Consider the following 15496-nt stretch of genomic DNA (forward strand, 5'->3'; position numbering starts at 1 on the left):
GGTAATTTTGGCGCCAGCACAGGTAGTGGTTTGAAATGATTTTGAGTGAGTATGTCACTATTTAAGAGTTTGTTTGCTTTCACTTTATTCATGCTGATGAAGGAGGCAAGACCTCCGAAAACGTTACAGAAATAAAAGTAACTTGTTTATGAAGCCTTTTTCCTCTGTGGGCGAGTTCTGGAGAATATATATATATATATATATATATATATATTCATATTCATAAGAAGCGCATCTAGGCCTTTTCATGAATTACGCGCTCTCAGACTCTTCCTATAGCTTGTTTTGTGGTTTGTACATCCTCAGGGAAGAGCTGATCTGACCACCTAATCCCTCTCCAGCTGGCCGGGCTCCTGTAACTGCTGATCGGCCGCATCATGCTGGACACCCGCTAACCTATACCCCAGGTCGCTCAAGCAGCCCTTTGCCCCAGACCTCCGCTCTTTTGGGGATTGGTACCCCCTAGGGAGGGCAAGAGGTGGGGCGATTGGCGGAAGGGAGCTCCCTTGGGATTTTGGACCCCCCTACAACCCCTACTTCCCCTGGCTTTTCCTGTGTAAAGTTTGATCACCTGCAGCTCCGGCCTCCAGCAAAGGATCATGCACTTCCAGGGCTTTCCAACGACACCCTGGAAGTGCCGTCGCTCCCCCGGGATCACCCCCGGAATAACCACCTCTGTACCACTGGGACTCTATGAACACTATGGGTGGCACCAGCTTTTCTGGAGGGGTGGGAATGGCGGGAGATCTTGGGATCAGATAAGGCTCTGAATGTGTATAAAGCAGTGTGTGTTTTACAATAAAGTATGTTCTTATTTCACCTGAATACTGGCTTTGTCTGGTTATTTGGGTGGGCTCTGCTATAACCACTTCTCTCCGCTCTATAGCGGCAGGTTCCAGGTATAAGAAGGACCCCCTTGGCAGAGCTACCCAGTCGGGGTAGCCGGTGTCTATCACACAAATGATCTTCCTTCTTATGCTATTCTTTGTTGAAGGGCATACCTGGGAGGTAACGTGCACATGTTTGGAGCACTGGTGCCCTTGCAAAAGAACACTTTCAAAACTGCTGACATTGTGCACTAGATTTTTCTTTGCAGAAATGTTTTGTAGATTATCCATTTATATAGCCTATCTGGGGGTGTTTGTTTTTTTTTACTGTTTTTTAAATAACATTGTGCTCATAAACCAAGCCCTAAAGTTTTAGAGACAGAATCATGTCTACAGACTTTAGATTTCTTCTGTTTGTGTAAAGGGTCTTTTCATATGCAAGGGGGGGGGGGATTTCCCAGCCCATTCCAGTGGGTGTCCCAGCCTAACCTCATCAACAGTGCTAAATTGGGAGTTTAAGTTTTTAAAAGGTTTTATACTGGATTTTTAAATTAGTATCTATGCATATTATTCTTTATAGTAGTGTCTATTACATGCAGTTATATAAAAATTGGTGTATACTGTCCCTTTAAAATAGGTGTACACTCCTAAGCCCACCTACTGTATCTGATACTAACACTGCAAAGTAAATATGATAGCTGAAGTAAATTGGTAACAAAACAAATATTAAACACACATTTGGGTTTCATGTCTCTTCAAGAAAAAAAACCCATAAGATATTTTTTATTTTTCAATTCTTACATAAATTATAACGAATGACTCGCAAATGGAAATTCTAAAATTTAATTCTACCGTTCTCCTAATAATTTCAAAATTAAAATAAAAACATTTTACTGTAACATTTTCTCGGAAGCATTATGAATTGGGCAAAATTATACAAGAATTAGAACAAAGGATTGGATAAGGCAAGTTCTGTTGTGTTGTGTGTTTCATTGTTTCCCTCTTTTGTAAAAATGCTCAATATCTTCATATTCTTTTTGCTACTTCTTGACTCCATAACAAACTACTTTAATTACTCCTTCCCCCATCAACACCTGCACTGTTCATTAGCCCATCTCCCTTAAAGGTACATGAACCCCCCCCCCCCCAAAGAAAATAAATAATAATCTTTCATGGTTTAGATAGAGAATACAATTTAAAACAACCTTCTAATTTACTTCTATTATCTAATCTCTTTCATTCTCTTGGTATTATTTATTGAAGGAGCAGCAATGGTTTCTAAGTAAGCACACGGGTGAGCCAATCACAATTTTATATATATACATACACACATATATATATACACACACATACATACACACACAGGTGGCCCTCGTTTTACAATGGTTCAATTTACACCGTTTCAGAATAACAACCTTTTTTCCAGTCATGTGACTGCTATTGAAAAGCATTGAGAAGCAGTGCATTTATTAAAATAGCCAGTAGGTGGAGCTGTCTGCTTGTGTTGCTGCAAAGCCAAGCAAGCTGAAATTAATCAGTTTAACCAGACCTGAGCTATCGAGCAGATTTCAAAGAAACAAGATCTTCCCGTCTATAAATCAGTCCAGATTGGAATGCATAGAAAGAGCTGTTTGCAGAAAAATGCAAGTGAAGTCTGTGTTGTGTGATTATTTTATTAGGTTTATAATGCTGTTTAGCATTTAAAGTCTTCATTTCAAAGCTTTAAAAATGTATTAGGTGTTACTTATGCCAATTTTGAGAGTGGCCTGGAACCTAACTCCCTCACTTCCCATTGACTTACATTATAAACTGGGTTTCAATTTACAACCATTCCTTCTGGAACCTAACCCGGCGTAAACTGAGGGCTGTGTGTGTGTGTGTGTGTGTGTGTGTGTAGGTATATGTATATATCTCTATATCTCAATCAACAGCTAGAACCTAGAGAGAGATATAGATATAGCTTGCTTAGATAAACTTTTCAGCAAAGGATAACAAGAGAAAGAAGCAAATTGGAAAGTCGTTTAAAATTGTATTCTCTATCTGAATCATTACTCATGAACTTCACACATCCCTGAACACTCTCTCTCCCCCTTGCAACTCATCCCAAAAACCTTACTACCGCAAATCTACATCTCATTTTCCCTCATTCTAGCTGCTGGCGATAACTCCTCTAATCCTGGTCCCCCACAACTTCCTAACCTTGCACATCCATGTGTGCCTTTCCATAAACTTAAAAAACAAAACTCTGGTAACCTTACTCACATTCCTCTTGTATCTAAAGCCACCACCCCTTCACTTGTGCACTCTGGAACTCTTGCTCTGTTTGCAACAAGCTCACTTCTATCCATGACCTCTTTACCTCCCACTCCCTCAACCTTCTTGCTCTCCCAGAAACCTGTCTCTCTCCAGACGACACACTGCTGCACTGTCATCATGGGGGTCTCCAATACAGTCACACTCCTAGGTCTGGTAATAGACAAGGAGGTGGTGTATGTATTTTACTTTCCTCTGGTTGCACCTTTCAACAAATACAACCTCTCTTCCCTCATTCGAAACCCACGATTCACTTATTCTCTCCCCCTCTCTATACGTGTTGCAGTCATATACCGCCCTCCTGGCTCCTCAACTCATTTTCTAAATCACTTTGCTGCCTGGCTACCTTATTTGCTTTCCTCAGACACCCCTGCCCTCATTCTTGTCGACTTAAACCCCCGTTAACAATCCCTCTGCCTCCGCTGCAAAACAACTTCTATAACTCACTTCCTCTTTTGGCCTGTCACAATAGACTGACTTTCCCACTCACAAAGATGGTCACTCCCTTGACCCAATTTTTAGCTATTGATGCACTCTCTCAAACTTCACAAACTCCTCTTTTCCTCTTTCTGACCATCATCTCCTCACTTGCATCACATCCCTCCTTCTACCCCTAACACCAAACTTCACAGAAGCATTAAGTCATTAGATCAGCAAGCTCGCTTGCTTTCTCAAACCTCTCTTCCATCTCCTCCTTTTCCTGCCCTGACCAATCTGCCACTATACCTCCACCCTGACATCGGTCCTTGACAATCTGGCCTCCCCTACCATAGCTCGGAAATCACACACACAATCCTCAGCCCTGGCATACTCCTCTGACATGGTGTCGAGCCACTCTAGCTGTTGCTAGGGACGCAGCGCCTGCTGTCTGCTCGTTGCCTAGGGGGGAGCCTGCTCCTCTCTGCGTGCGGCGGCGTCATCACTGCACGCTTCCTCCTGCAGAAGCCGATCTGGATCTCCTGTGGTGCAAATCCTGCGCCTATGTAAGTAACTTCAGTCATACCTATCACTGCCCAAGTATAGGTGTTACTGTTCAACTGGGTGTTATTGATTTGTATGCCGATTGTTATTTTGTTGCTGACCCCTCTGCTTCTTTAACCATTAAATGGCCATAATACCCAAATGTTTAAACACTTGAAAGTGATACAGCATACTGTAGCTGTAAAAAGCCGACTAGAAAATATCACCTGAACATCTATGTAAAAAAAAAGATATTTTACCTCAAAAGTTTCTCAGTAGCCACTTCCCATTGTAAAGGACTTCTAAGCAGTATATCGGTATGTCTGTCCCGGGACAGCTAAGGGATTGCGCCTCGTGCAATCATGTTATTTCCCTATTCAGTTTAAGGAAGTTTACCATGAAATCTCACGAGATCACTGTAAGAGTTCATGACCTCAGCACTGTTGATTTCTTCATTTTTTACCTGCAGCTGAATTATAACTTTTTACACAGAACTTATTCTGGTGAGCTGAGGAGATTGTGAGGTAAAATATCTTCCTTTTTTACATAGAGATGCTCAGGTGATATTTTCCTGTCAGCTTTTTACATTTATACTGCATCAGTTTCAAGTGATTTAGCATATGAGTATTATGTCCCTTTAACTGCTGGATTGATACTGCTGCTGAACTTTGCTAGTCTGACCACTCTACATGTTAACCCCTATCTGCCCTGGATTGCCTCACTGTTGCCAAACCCTGCCTGACAATCCTAGTTGTTTACCCCTGGACTTCCTTACTGTTGCCAAACCTTGCCTGCCTGACCACTCTAGTGGTTTGTCTCTGGTTTCCTGCCTGTTGCTTCCAAGGACTATCCTGCATGTGGTGAGTGCCATTTATCTCATCTTGCAAAACTACTCTGCTCTGAGATATTCCCTATCATTCCGTCTCAATGCCAGGATAACAAGTCTACTGGCTGAGTTCGGTCTGATAGAGGAGTATCCCACAAGCATTACACATGGTACCTACGCAGATGTTCCCGTAGTGCTGAGCGACACTGGAAAAAATCTGAGTTCATCTTGAACTCCTACTATTCTGCCCTTAATCATTATAAGCAACAATACTTCTCTATTCTCTATAAACCCAAAATGTCTGTTGTCCACTTTCAATACTCTTCTCCTCCCACCACCACCACCTAATACAAACTCTTTCAGCTCAAGGTTTTGCCAGCCACTTCAACAAAATCAACTCAATCAGCAATTAAATCAGCTCTCAACATACTACCAGTCTCCCACCCCCTCAAAAGCTTGCACTCATCCGAAACCCATATAGCGATAAATTTAGCTTTTTTACTGATGTTACTGAGGAAGAAGTTTCTGCCCTTATACGGTCCTCTCACTTTACTACCTGTCCCCTTGAGCCCATCCCCTCACAGCTACTCCCCTCCCTCTCTTCTACCCTAACACACACATTTTCAACCTCTCCCTCAGTACCGGTATATTTCCCTCATCTCTAAAACATGCACTGGTCTCACCTATCCTAAAAACAAAAAAAAACACCCACACCTTTTCTCGATCCACTCTCTCCATCCAACTACCTCCCTATTTTCCTACTCCCTCTTGTGATAGGTCATTGGAAACACATTAAGGAGAAACCAATTGTACAGTGTCCTTGGTAAGTGTGTGTGTGTTGGGGAAATACTTGTTGAAGTTGTTATTCCTTGCAGCAACTAACCTGAACCTTAGTATACTCTATGATGAGGGAGGCGGGGCCAAACACACCCACAGGTTGCCAGAGCAAATAAATGTATAACCTTGTAACCACTTAATGTCCATTATTTATTGTATTACACTTAACCAGTTAAATGGTCTACAAGACATTCAAGCCTGTCAGTGCCTCATTATAATACCCAGTTAGGCGACTGTCACTCAGTAAATACGGTAATAAGGAAGAAAAAAAAAAAAAACACACACACACTTGCTTAACTGGAAGTTCCCAGTAGAGAATCATCCAATGGTGAAATATTTTTTTCCAGATTCTGTAAATGAGTCAGAAATTTAAAAAAAAAAAAAAAAAAAAAAAAACACACACACAACTTTTGTCTTTTAAAAGTTCTCCTAAATTAAAAAATAAATAAAAAAGTACAAACAATGATCCAGAAATCAAGTATTTTCAATCAGTAATAATAAATCTGTTACCTAAAGTTACCACACCACAATTTTTTCTCTCTTTGAAGACACCGATTTGAAATAAGAAATATCAAAATACAAATTTTACCCATTTTATTTACAGACACTTACACTATGTTATACTATGTATGTGAATGCATTATGTAATAAAGATTGTTTAAAAGTCTTTGTAAAACTGGTAAGTGGCCTATTTACTTTTAAAGGATACACCCTTATAATTGAAACTATAAATAGCCCATTCTTATATATTAATAACTATAGTACTCTGACACTATGTCCATGTTTAATGGAATATGTGTGCTTATTTAGCATGTATATAAAATGTAATTAAAAAGTTCCCAATCGTTTTATAGATGTTAGAATGTATTTTTAAAATGGGATTTTGTTTTATTTTTTTTTTGGGGGGGGGGGGGGGGTCTAAAAGGGGACATCCAAACCCCAAATTTTCAGAATTCAGATGGAAAATGGTTTAAAATTACAATTCTCTAATTGAACCCTATTAAATTTGCTTAATTCTTTTGGTTTCCTTTGTTGAAGAAGCAGCAATACACTACTGGAACCTAGCTTAACATCTGGTGAAACAACAAAGAGCCACCAATCAGTAGCTAGATCAAAGTAATTCACTGCTGCTCCTGAGCCTACCTAGGTATACTTTTCAAAGAAGGATTCCAAAATAAATGAGCATATTATATAGGGGAAGTAATTTGAAAAGTTGTTTAAAAAATCACATGCTCTGTCCAAATCATGAAAGAAAAATTTTGGGTTTCATATCCCTTTAAACCCTTAAGCTAAATGGACGTAGGTATGTCATCACACAGTACTTTGCCCAGCATACTCTGCTGTTGTAGCACCTACATCCAATACTGGCATATGCTGTGGTCCTCGCGGTCTGCTTTGACAGCAGAGACTGCAGCCAGCATCTGCCTTCATATGGTAAGGAAGAACGGATTGTTATTCCTTTACCATACGAAGGTAGATTGCCGATGACAGACACACTGTGTCACTGTCTGTATCGGCTTGTGGTGATGACGTGGGTGGTGTGAGAGGGAAGCAAGGAAGATGCGGTTTTCCCTACGCTACAGAAACAGATGAGAGGGGGGGTAAATCACTACACTACAGAATTTCTTTTTCTTAATAAAGAAAGAAAACTATGAATGATGTACTGGTTGGACGGTAAGGATAAATTAAAAGTTCATGTCTCCATCTAGAGTGTATGAGTGAGAAAAAAAAAAAAAAAAAAATTTACATACAGACACATACATATATATATACACAACTGCCAGCGTGCTGTACCATATTCAATATAATTCATAAATAAGCACTCACTGGTCTTAAAGGGACACTGAATCCAATTTTTTTTCCTCATCTTATTCAGATAGAGCATGAAATTTTTAGCAACTTTCTAATTTACTCCTATTATAAATTTCTTTGTTCTCTTGCTATCTTTATTTTAAAAGCAGGTATGTAAAGCTTAAGAACTGGCCCATTTTAGGTTCAGCACTATGAATAGCACTTGCTTATTGCAGGCTGACATTTACCCACCAATAAGCAAGCATTATCCAGGTTCTCAACCAAAAATGGTCCGGCTCCTATGCACCACATTCCTGCTTTTTAAATAAAGATCGCAAGAGAATGAAGAAAAATTGATAATAGGAGTAAATTAGAAAGTTGCTTAAAATTGTATGCTCTGAATCATGAAAGAATAAAATTGGGTTTAGTGTCCCTCCTTTAAAAGGGACAGTAAACCTAAAAAATAATGTTATATAATTCTGCACATAATGCAGAATTATATAACATTATTTTAGTGCTATCGTTATAAACCCTTTTTCCCCCTTTTAATTTTTTATAAATATGTCCGTTTTACAGACCCGCTCTCTGTACTCTGCTGAGCGGGTCTGTTTTTTTTTTTTACACAGCGCATCGGCCAGCTGTATAGTCACAGCCCGGCCCGACCGCACCATAACACTAAGTGCAGCTCGCTCCCGCTCTGACAGCAGGAGCAAGCTGCACTTAGTGCTATGGCGCGGTCGGGCCGGGCTGTGACTATACAGCTGGCCCGATGCACTGTGTAAAAAAAAAAAAAAAAAAAAAAAACACACAACACACACACACGCTTTGGCCAAATTTTCTCTGAAACTCCCAAGCACTAAAGGGGTTAAGGTGCTTTAAACACTAAATGCCTTTTATATGCATAGAACTGAGGTTATTCCCTACATCATTTGTGGTTGCTGCCATGTTGAAATCTATCTTTCACTACATTACAAGTTTGCTCTTTCCTTTAGATACCTGCAATGTAACTTCCATAGTGACAGCACCCATGATTATGGGGGGGAGGAGCATGAAATGTATTTACTCTTTAGGGTTCTGTGAGGGTTTTTTTAACCGCAGAAATATAAAATGGTTTTATTTCTCATGAGGTGTGTTACTATCCACCTATACAGCATTGGGAGTTGTCCTTATCTCAGTCAGTAGGATTCTATCCACAGACCAACTGGTGCAAAAATACACTTTTGAATCATACAAACAGCTTTAAACTCTTTTTCCTTGCTAAATTGTGCTCATACATTTTATTTATTTTTTTAAATTAAAAGGGTGCTTTAATAAACAGATATATTGCATACCATTCCCAACCTTTATTTCATTATTATACATTTGAAATATTCTGTTAATTTGCCATAACACATTTAATTTACCTGATATTCTAATCAATGTTTGTATACATAAATATGTCAATGTTGTTTAGTACTTATTGGAGTTTCAACATGATTCAGCATGTTATAAATATGTAAGTTATTGTGTCTAACTAGGTCTAAGTGTAGCAGCCTAGATGTTATTGCTGTTGTAATGTTTACGACTTGTTGGCATCAACAAAAATCTTCATTTTCCTGTTACTGTGTAACTGCAAAAGAATCCAAGCTCCAGTAGATCTACACTTGTGCAAGTGTACCAAGTTCTGAAAGATCACAATCTAATATGACAAAATATGCTATAGCAAACTACTTGGCATTTTAGAGATAACGAATATCTCACAAAGGATAAACTGTTAAAAAAATAAGATGGTAAAATAACTATATACATAAAACATTCTAGAAACACAGTATACAAAGCATTTTTTAATATATGTACCTGGGGCACTGAACCGCCTCATGTTCCGAGCTATGAGGTCTGATGTTGTCTCTTCCGATATCTGCACGTCCATTTCTGAGGAAAGATAAGAAAACTTGAGAAGGGAGAGGAGTATAAGGAGCCAGTGTATGACAGGAACTGCATCAATGAACATTTTGAGAAAATAAATACATTTAAAAAAAAAAAAAAACACCTTGCGCTCAATAATTACCATCTTGGCTGGTCAGTACAGACTCATGCATTGTTTCATTGCCACTGTCTGGAGCCTTTACACCATTCCGACTGTTGTACTGGTGCCCTCCACCCTTATTCCCTCCACGGGTGGAAGCTCGCGTTCTGCCTTTGCGAGTGCTAATACGGATTATACCCCTAACCAGCCGACACTCAGCATCCTGTTCCTCCAATTGGTAGTCCTGTGTCAGGCTGCTAATAAGCTCTGTAATTTCACTGCTTTTTTCTAAGAAGACAGTCTCCGAAGTGCATCGTGCCAACTCATCAATTTGGTGAAGGCTAAACAGCTCTGTCAGTTTCTGCCAGATTAGAACATCTATCTCTGCACTAGACATAGACCCACTTAACCGAGAAAACTCTGGGTCAGACTCATGCAATGAATAGTAATCGCCAGCTGAACTTCGAGGAGGACCAGGAGCAAGTTGAGTGGGTAGCTCTTTTGTTGTTTCCAAACATACTGGCGTAGCACATGTCTGCTGCTTGTTATTGTAGACAGGGACTCCTTTCAGCTTTAAGTCTGGATAACTGAAACTGCTACCCAAGCCAACCTTCTTTCCTCTCTCACACACTCTGGGGGGACGAGGGCTACCAGCAGGGTGGCCATTTAAGTTACCACCATCAGAGCCCTCTACTGAACAAGGCAAATAAACTTCAGGGTCTTTTTGGGAACATCGACTGCAGGATATCACATAGCACAGCACAGCCTTATAAGTGGCCCAAGCACGAGAAAGTGGTGGGCAACAAGGGGGCTCTTCAGGTGGTGTTTCGGCAGAACCCGAGATAAAAGTAATATCCTCAGGAGGGCTCCCTCGTCGAGGCTGTGGCAGCTCAAGTTCTAGGGTAGGTGGGCTGCGGCGATGAGAGGTACGTGGTGAGCCCCTACCATGAGAGGCAGCAATGGGATGGGGTCGGGGCATTTCTTAACGTAGAAGACCTAATAGAAATAAACATTGTACATTATCTAGACAATTAATTTCCCTGTCCACCTTGTTCATCACCAACCCACACACATGTCCTCTTGTAGTTGTATTTCCTCTAATTGTATTTTAATAATTTTTCTTAATAATCCACTTACCTCATCTATTTGTACCCCCCCCCCCCTTGGCATCAAAGTGCCACATTTCTTAGTTTCTCTGCTGTTCATTTCCTTTTCCACTTCTGCTATCCTTAAAGGCAACGTTTACACAATAAATATTTCTCTATTTTTCAGGGACAATCTTATGGGGTTTTACTTGGGACCAGATTTTTTTTGCCTAGATCAGAAGAATTTGGAAGGGAGGAAGCATATTTTGGGGGTAGATGCCATCCGGTTTCTATGCTTTCCAAATATTTTATTAACAGGGAGTCTAATCAAAATTAAACTTTCATGATCCAGTCATGCAATTTTAAACAACTTTCCAAATTACTTTTATCCTGAAGTTGCTTTTTTCTCTTGGTATTTGTTGAAAGCTCTTGAAACCTGCCTCTTATCTCATTGACTTTTGACAGTTTCCACAACTAGACAGCACTAGATGTGTGCCATATAGACAACACTGTGCTCACTCCTGTGGAGTTATTTATGAGTCAGCACTAATTGGCTAAAATGGAAGTATTTTAAAAGAACTAAAATAAAGGGGCAGTCTGCAGATACTTAGATACAAGGTAATCACAAGGGTAAAAAGTATTAACCCCTTAACGACGCATGTCGTGCAGGGTACGTCTTACACAAGCTGGTCTTTAAAGACCAGCGATGTACCCTGTACGTCGTTAAGGGTTTCAAGCGGCTGGAAGCGTATCGAGGCATTACTGCAACACCTTTTTAGGCACACCGATGCAGAGAGAGCCACTCTGTGGCCCTCCCTGCATCGGCCAGTGATGGTGCCGATCGTTGGTGGGTGGGAGCCATTGTAGGGAGGTGGGTGGACGGCCCATCACTACTTCCTTCCAGCTGTGGTTGATGCCGGGTGCGCGCGGGAGCACGCGCTGGAGGTGAGGGGCGGGTGCGCGCACCCGCGATCTAGCCAGAAACCAATTGCTGGTTGAAAATGTTTTGCAGGGAGAGGGTGGTGGGTGCAGAGGAGGGGTGATCTGGGGGTGATCTGGGAGGGGGATGGGGTAGGGTATGGAGAGGGGCAGCTACACTACAGAAAAAGTAAAAAAAAAGAAAAGAAAAAAAGGTTAAAAATAAATAAATACTATTTTATTGCAAATTGGGTACTGGCAGACAGCTGCCAGTACCCAAAATGGTGGCTATATAGTTAGTGGGGGGAGGGTTAGAGAGCTCTTTGGGGGGGGGGGAATCAGGGAGGTTGGGGCAAAGGGGGGATCCTACAAAGCAGAATATGTTTTTTTTTTTTAATAATTTAAAAAAAAAATATTTTAGTACTGACAGACTTTCTGCCAGTACTTAAGATGGTGGGGACAATTGTGGGGTGGGGGAGGGAAGAGAGCTATTTGGGAGGGATGTGTCAGGCTGATCTCCACACTAAAGCTAAAATTAACCCTACAAGCTACCTAATTAACCCTGTCACTGCTAGGCATAATACAAATTTGGTGCACAGCGGCATTTAGCGGCCTTTTTATTACCAAAAAGCAATGCCAAAGTCATATGTCTGCTATTTCTGAACAAAGGGGACCCCAGAGCAGCATTTACAACCATTTGTGCCATAATTGCACAAGCTGATTTTTAAATCATTTCAGTGAGAAACCCAAAGTTAGTGAAAAAATTAACGATTTTTTTTTATTTGATTGCATTTGGCGGTGAAATGGTGGCATGGAATATATCAAAATGGGCCTAGATCAATACTTTGGGTTGTCTTCTACACTAAAGCTAAAATTAACCCTACAAGCTCCCTTCAAGCTACCTAATTAACCCCTTCACTTCTGGGCCTAATACAAATGTGGTGCACAGCAGCATTTAGCAGCCTTCTAATTACTAAAAAGCAACGCCAAATCCATATATGTCTGCTATTTCTGAACAAACGAGATCCCAGAGAAGCATTTACAACCATTTGTGCCATAATTGCACAAGCTGTTTGTAAATCATTTCAGTGAGAAACCTAATATTTGTGAAAAAGTGAACTTTTTTTTTTATTATTTGATCGCATTTGGCGGTGAAATGGTGGCATGAAATATACCAAAATGGGCCTAGATCAATACTTTGGGATGTCCTCTAAAAAAATATATATACATGTCAAGGTATATTCAGGGATTCCTGACAGATATCAGTGTTCCAATGTAACTCGCTAATTTTGAGAAAAAAAATGGTTTGGAAATAGCAAAGTGCTACTTGTATTTATTGCCCTATAACTTACAAAAAAAGCAAAGAACATGTAAACATTGGGTATTTCTAAACTCAGGACAAAATTTAGAAACTATTTAGTATGGGTGTTTTTTGGAGGTTGTAGATGTGTAACAGATTTTGGGGGTCAAAGTTAGAAAAAGTGTTTTTTTCCCCATTTTTTCATCATATTTTATAAATTTTTTATGGTAAATTATAAGATATGATGAAAATAATGGTATCTTTAGAAAGTCCATTTAATGGCGAAAAAAACGGTATATAATATGTGTGGGTACAGTAAATGAGTAAGAGGAAAATTACAGCTAAACACAAACACTGCAGAAATGTAAAAATAGCCCTGGTCCTTAAGGGAAAGAAATTGAAAAATTGCCTTGTCCTTAAGGGGTTAATATAACCATGTTGGTTATACAAAACTGGGTAATGTGTAAAAAAGGGATTTTCTATCTTTTTAAACAAAAATTCTGTAGTATACTGCCCCTTAAACTGCATTACAAATAAACGCTACCTGGTTGTCTAGTGTTGGGCCCTATGTCTGGTGGGGATGCCTGAATTCTTCATACATTCCTGGCTTCTGGTTATAATAAATATGAGAAAGTTGTATATGAATTTGTTGCTGCAGTACAAAAACTAAATATACCACTGAGTGCTATACCCCTACATCAGTCCTGTAGCTATCCAAATAACACAGATTTCATATGCTCTAATCCAGTGTTCTCTGCAGCATCTATTTAAAGGACATACCACCTGGCTAAAATTTAAGCCAATATTAAAAAGGGACAGTCAAGTCAAAATAATGAGTGTGCAATTTTAAACAATGTTCCCATTTACTTGTATCATAAAATTTGCTTTGTTCTCTTGGTATTCTTTGTTGAAAGCTAAACCTAGGTAGGCTCCAACTGATTTTTAAGCCATTGCAACCGCCTGTTATCTCAGTGCATTTTGACAGTTTTTCACAGTTAAACAGTGTTAGTTCATGTGTCTCACAGAGATAACATTGTGATCACTCCTGTTATTTATCAGTCAGCACCGATTGGTAATTGCAAGTCTGTCAAGACAGAAAACTGAAATAAGGTTGCAGTCTGCCGAGGCTTAGACACAAGGTAATCAGAGAGGCAAAAAAATGTGTATTAATAGAACAGTGTTGGTTATGCAAAACTGGGAAATGTGAAATAAACAGATTATCTATCTTCTTAAACAATAAAACAAATGTAAGTAGACTGTCCCATTAATCTGCTAATATTTTTTTTCAATGATTGTTGTACAAATTTTCATTAAACCAATTTATGTTAAATTATGCGTTTTGGATATCTTAAGTGACATTCATATATAACAAAAAAAATGTACAAAGAAAAACACTGCCCCCACCTAGCTGGCAAAAGTGTTCTATTGGTAAAACTGAAGCTAGTATATATTTTACACAACCAGTGTTTTAGACAGAGCAAGGAGAGAGGTAATAGAGGGTAAATAGGAAGGTAAAAATAGTAATGGTAGTAAGTTTGGTGCCCCCCTAGTGCCCCCTGAATCATAAACTTATGGGCAATGCTTCGTGCCTAGAAATGTTATTGTCTAGAACCACCCTGCATAAAACTTCCCTTATGTATTGAAACATTTCCAACATTATACGCACCTTCTTAGTGTTCCCCTGACCTCTCGTCATCCTTAGTTACTTCCCACCCCACCAGTTCATAGTGCCCCGCTAGCCAAATAAAGTAAAACTATCCCACCACTTATTTCACGCCCTTACTTTATACCTTATATTTGCATTCGTTATTACATCATTTTCCCTTTTTATACACTGATACACCTACACAGATTTCCAGTTTCTACCTAAACGTCTCCCATACAATGTATGCTCTTCTGATACGTTGATTTGTTTGCAAACTCTCTGTACTCTATACCCAGTTACGCCCTTAACTTGCCCTGTTTGCCACAAACATATCCCCCCCGCCGCTTGACCGTATATCTCACATTGACTATCTGCCCCAATACTTCCAAGAGGGGGTCTCCGAGGGTCGGTTCCGGTATTTTCCGGGTCTGGCTGGTAGGCCGGTTTCCGTTTCCGGCCGATCCGCCTCTACCTGCGCGCCAGGTGAGCGCCTCAGCCCCGCCCCGACCCCACCTGCATGGCATACACCCCCTAACCATGTGACGCTTAAACTCCACCCCACAACAGACCGGCCGGGCACAAGACACTTGACGTGCACTACTTAGCTTCAACTTTCATGCGCTTAGGGCTCCAAAGTTATATACAGTATATCACAAAATAACGTTAGCTCTAAAACCTGAGGCTTTGCCACTTAAATCATTTGGACACGGATAGTTTGAGGGACCAGTCATTTTAAAGACGAGGGATTCATTTAGGCAGGGAATAAATAATAAAAAATATATAGCAAACTAAACATTGGATGTACAAAACTCAAGGTGTTTACTCTCCCTTTAGCAGCTGCTACTTTATAAATATGATATAACTTTTTTTTTGTTGCTTGCATATGTCCCTATAGTATTTCTTGGAGGGTTGTCTCAAACTCATTCATGGCACATCATTCCTTCACTACATTTGCAGAGGTTCTGAAGTGTTACCAAGAAGCATTAACC

The 15496-nt window shown here is 40.0% G+C and overlaps 1 protein-coding gene across 1 annotated transcript in view; it reads right to left on the reverse strand.

Annotated features, from left to right (window-relative positions):
* Positions 1–15005, reverse strand: part of KDF1 (keratinocyte differentiation factor 1) — a 24842-nt gene extending 9837 nt beyond the window's left edge. The window contains exons 1-3 of the mRNA XM_053706993.1: positions 14870–15005; positions 9602–10555; positions 9391–9465 (exon numbers count right to left, since the gene is read on the reverse strand). Of these exons, the coding sequence (XP_053562968.1) occupies positions 9391–9465; positions 9602–10538 (1012 nt within the window). The 5' untranslated portion in view covers positions 10539–10555; positions 14870–15005. The remainder of the gene's footprint in view (positions 1–9390; positions 9466–9601; positions 10556–14869) is intronic.
* Between the last annotated feature and the right edge of the window lie 491 nt (positions 15006–15496).

Source organism: Bombina bombina, chromosome 3, assembly GCF_027579735.1.
Source record: "Bombina bombina isolate aBomBom1 chromosome 3, aBomBom1.pri, whole genome shotgun sequence".
In the NCBI taxonomy this organism is placed as follows: domain Eukaryota; kingdom Metazoa; phylum Chordata; class Amphibia; order Anura; family Bombinatoridae; genus Bombina; species Bombina bombina.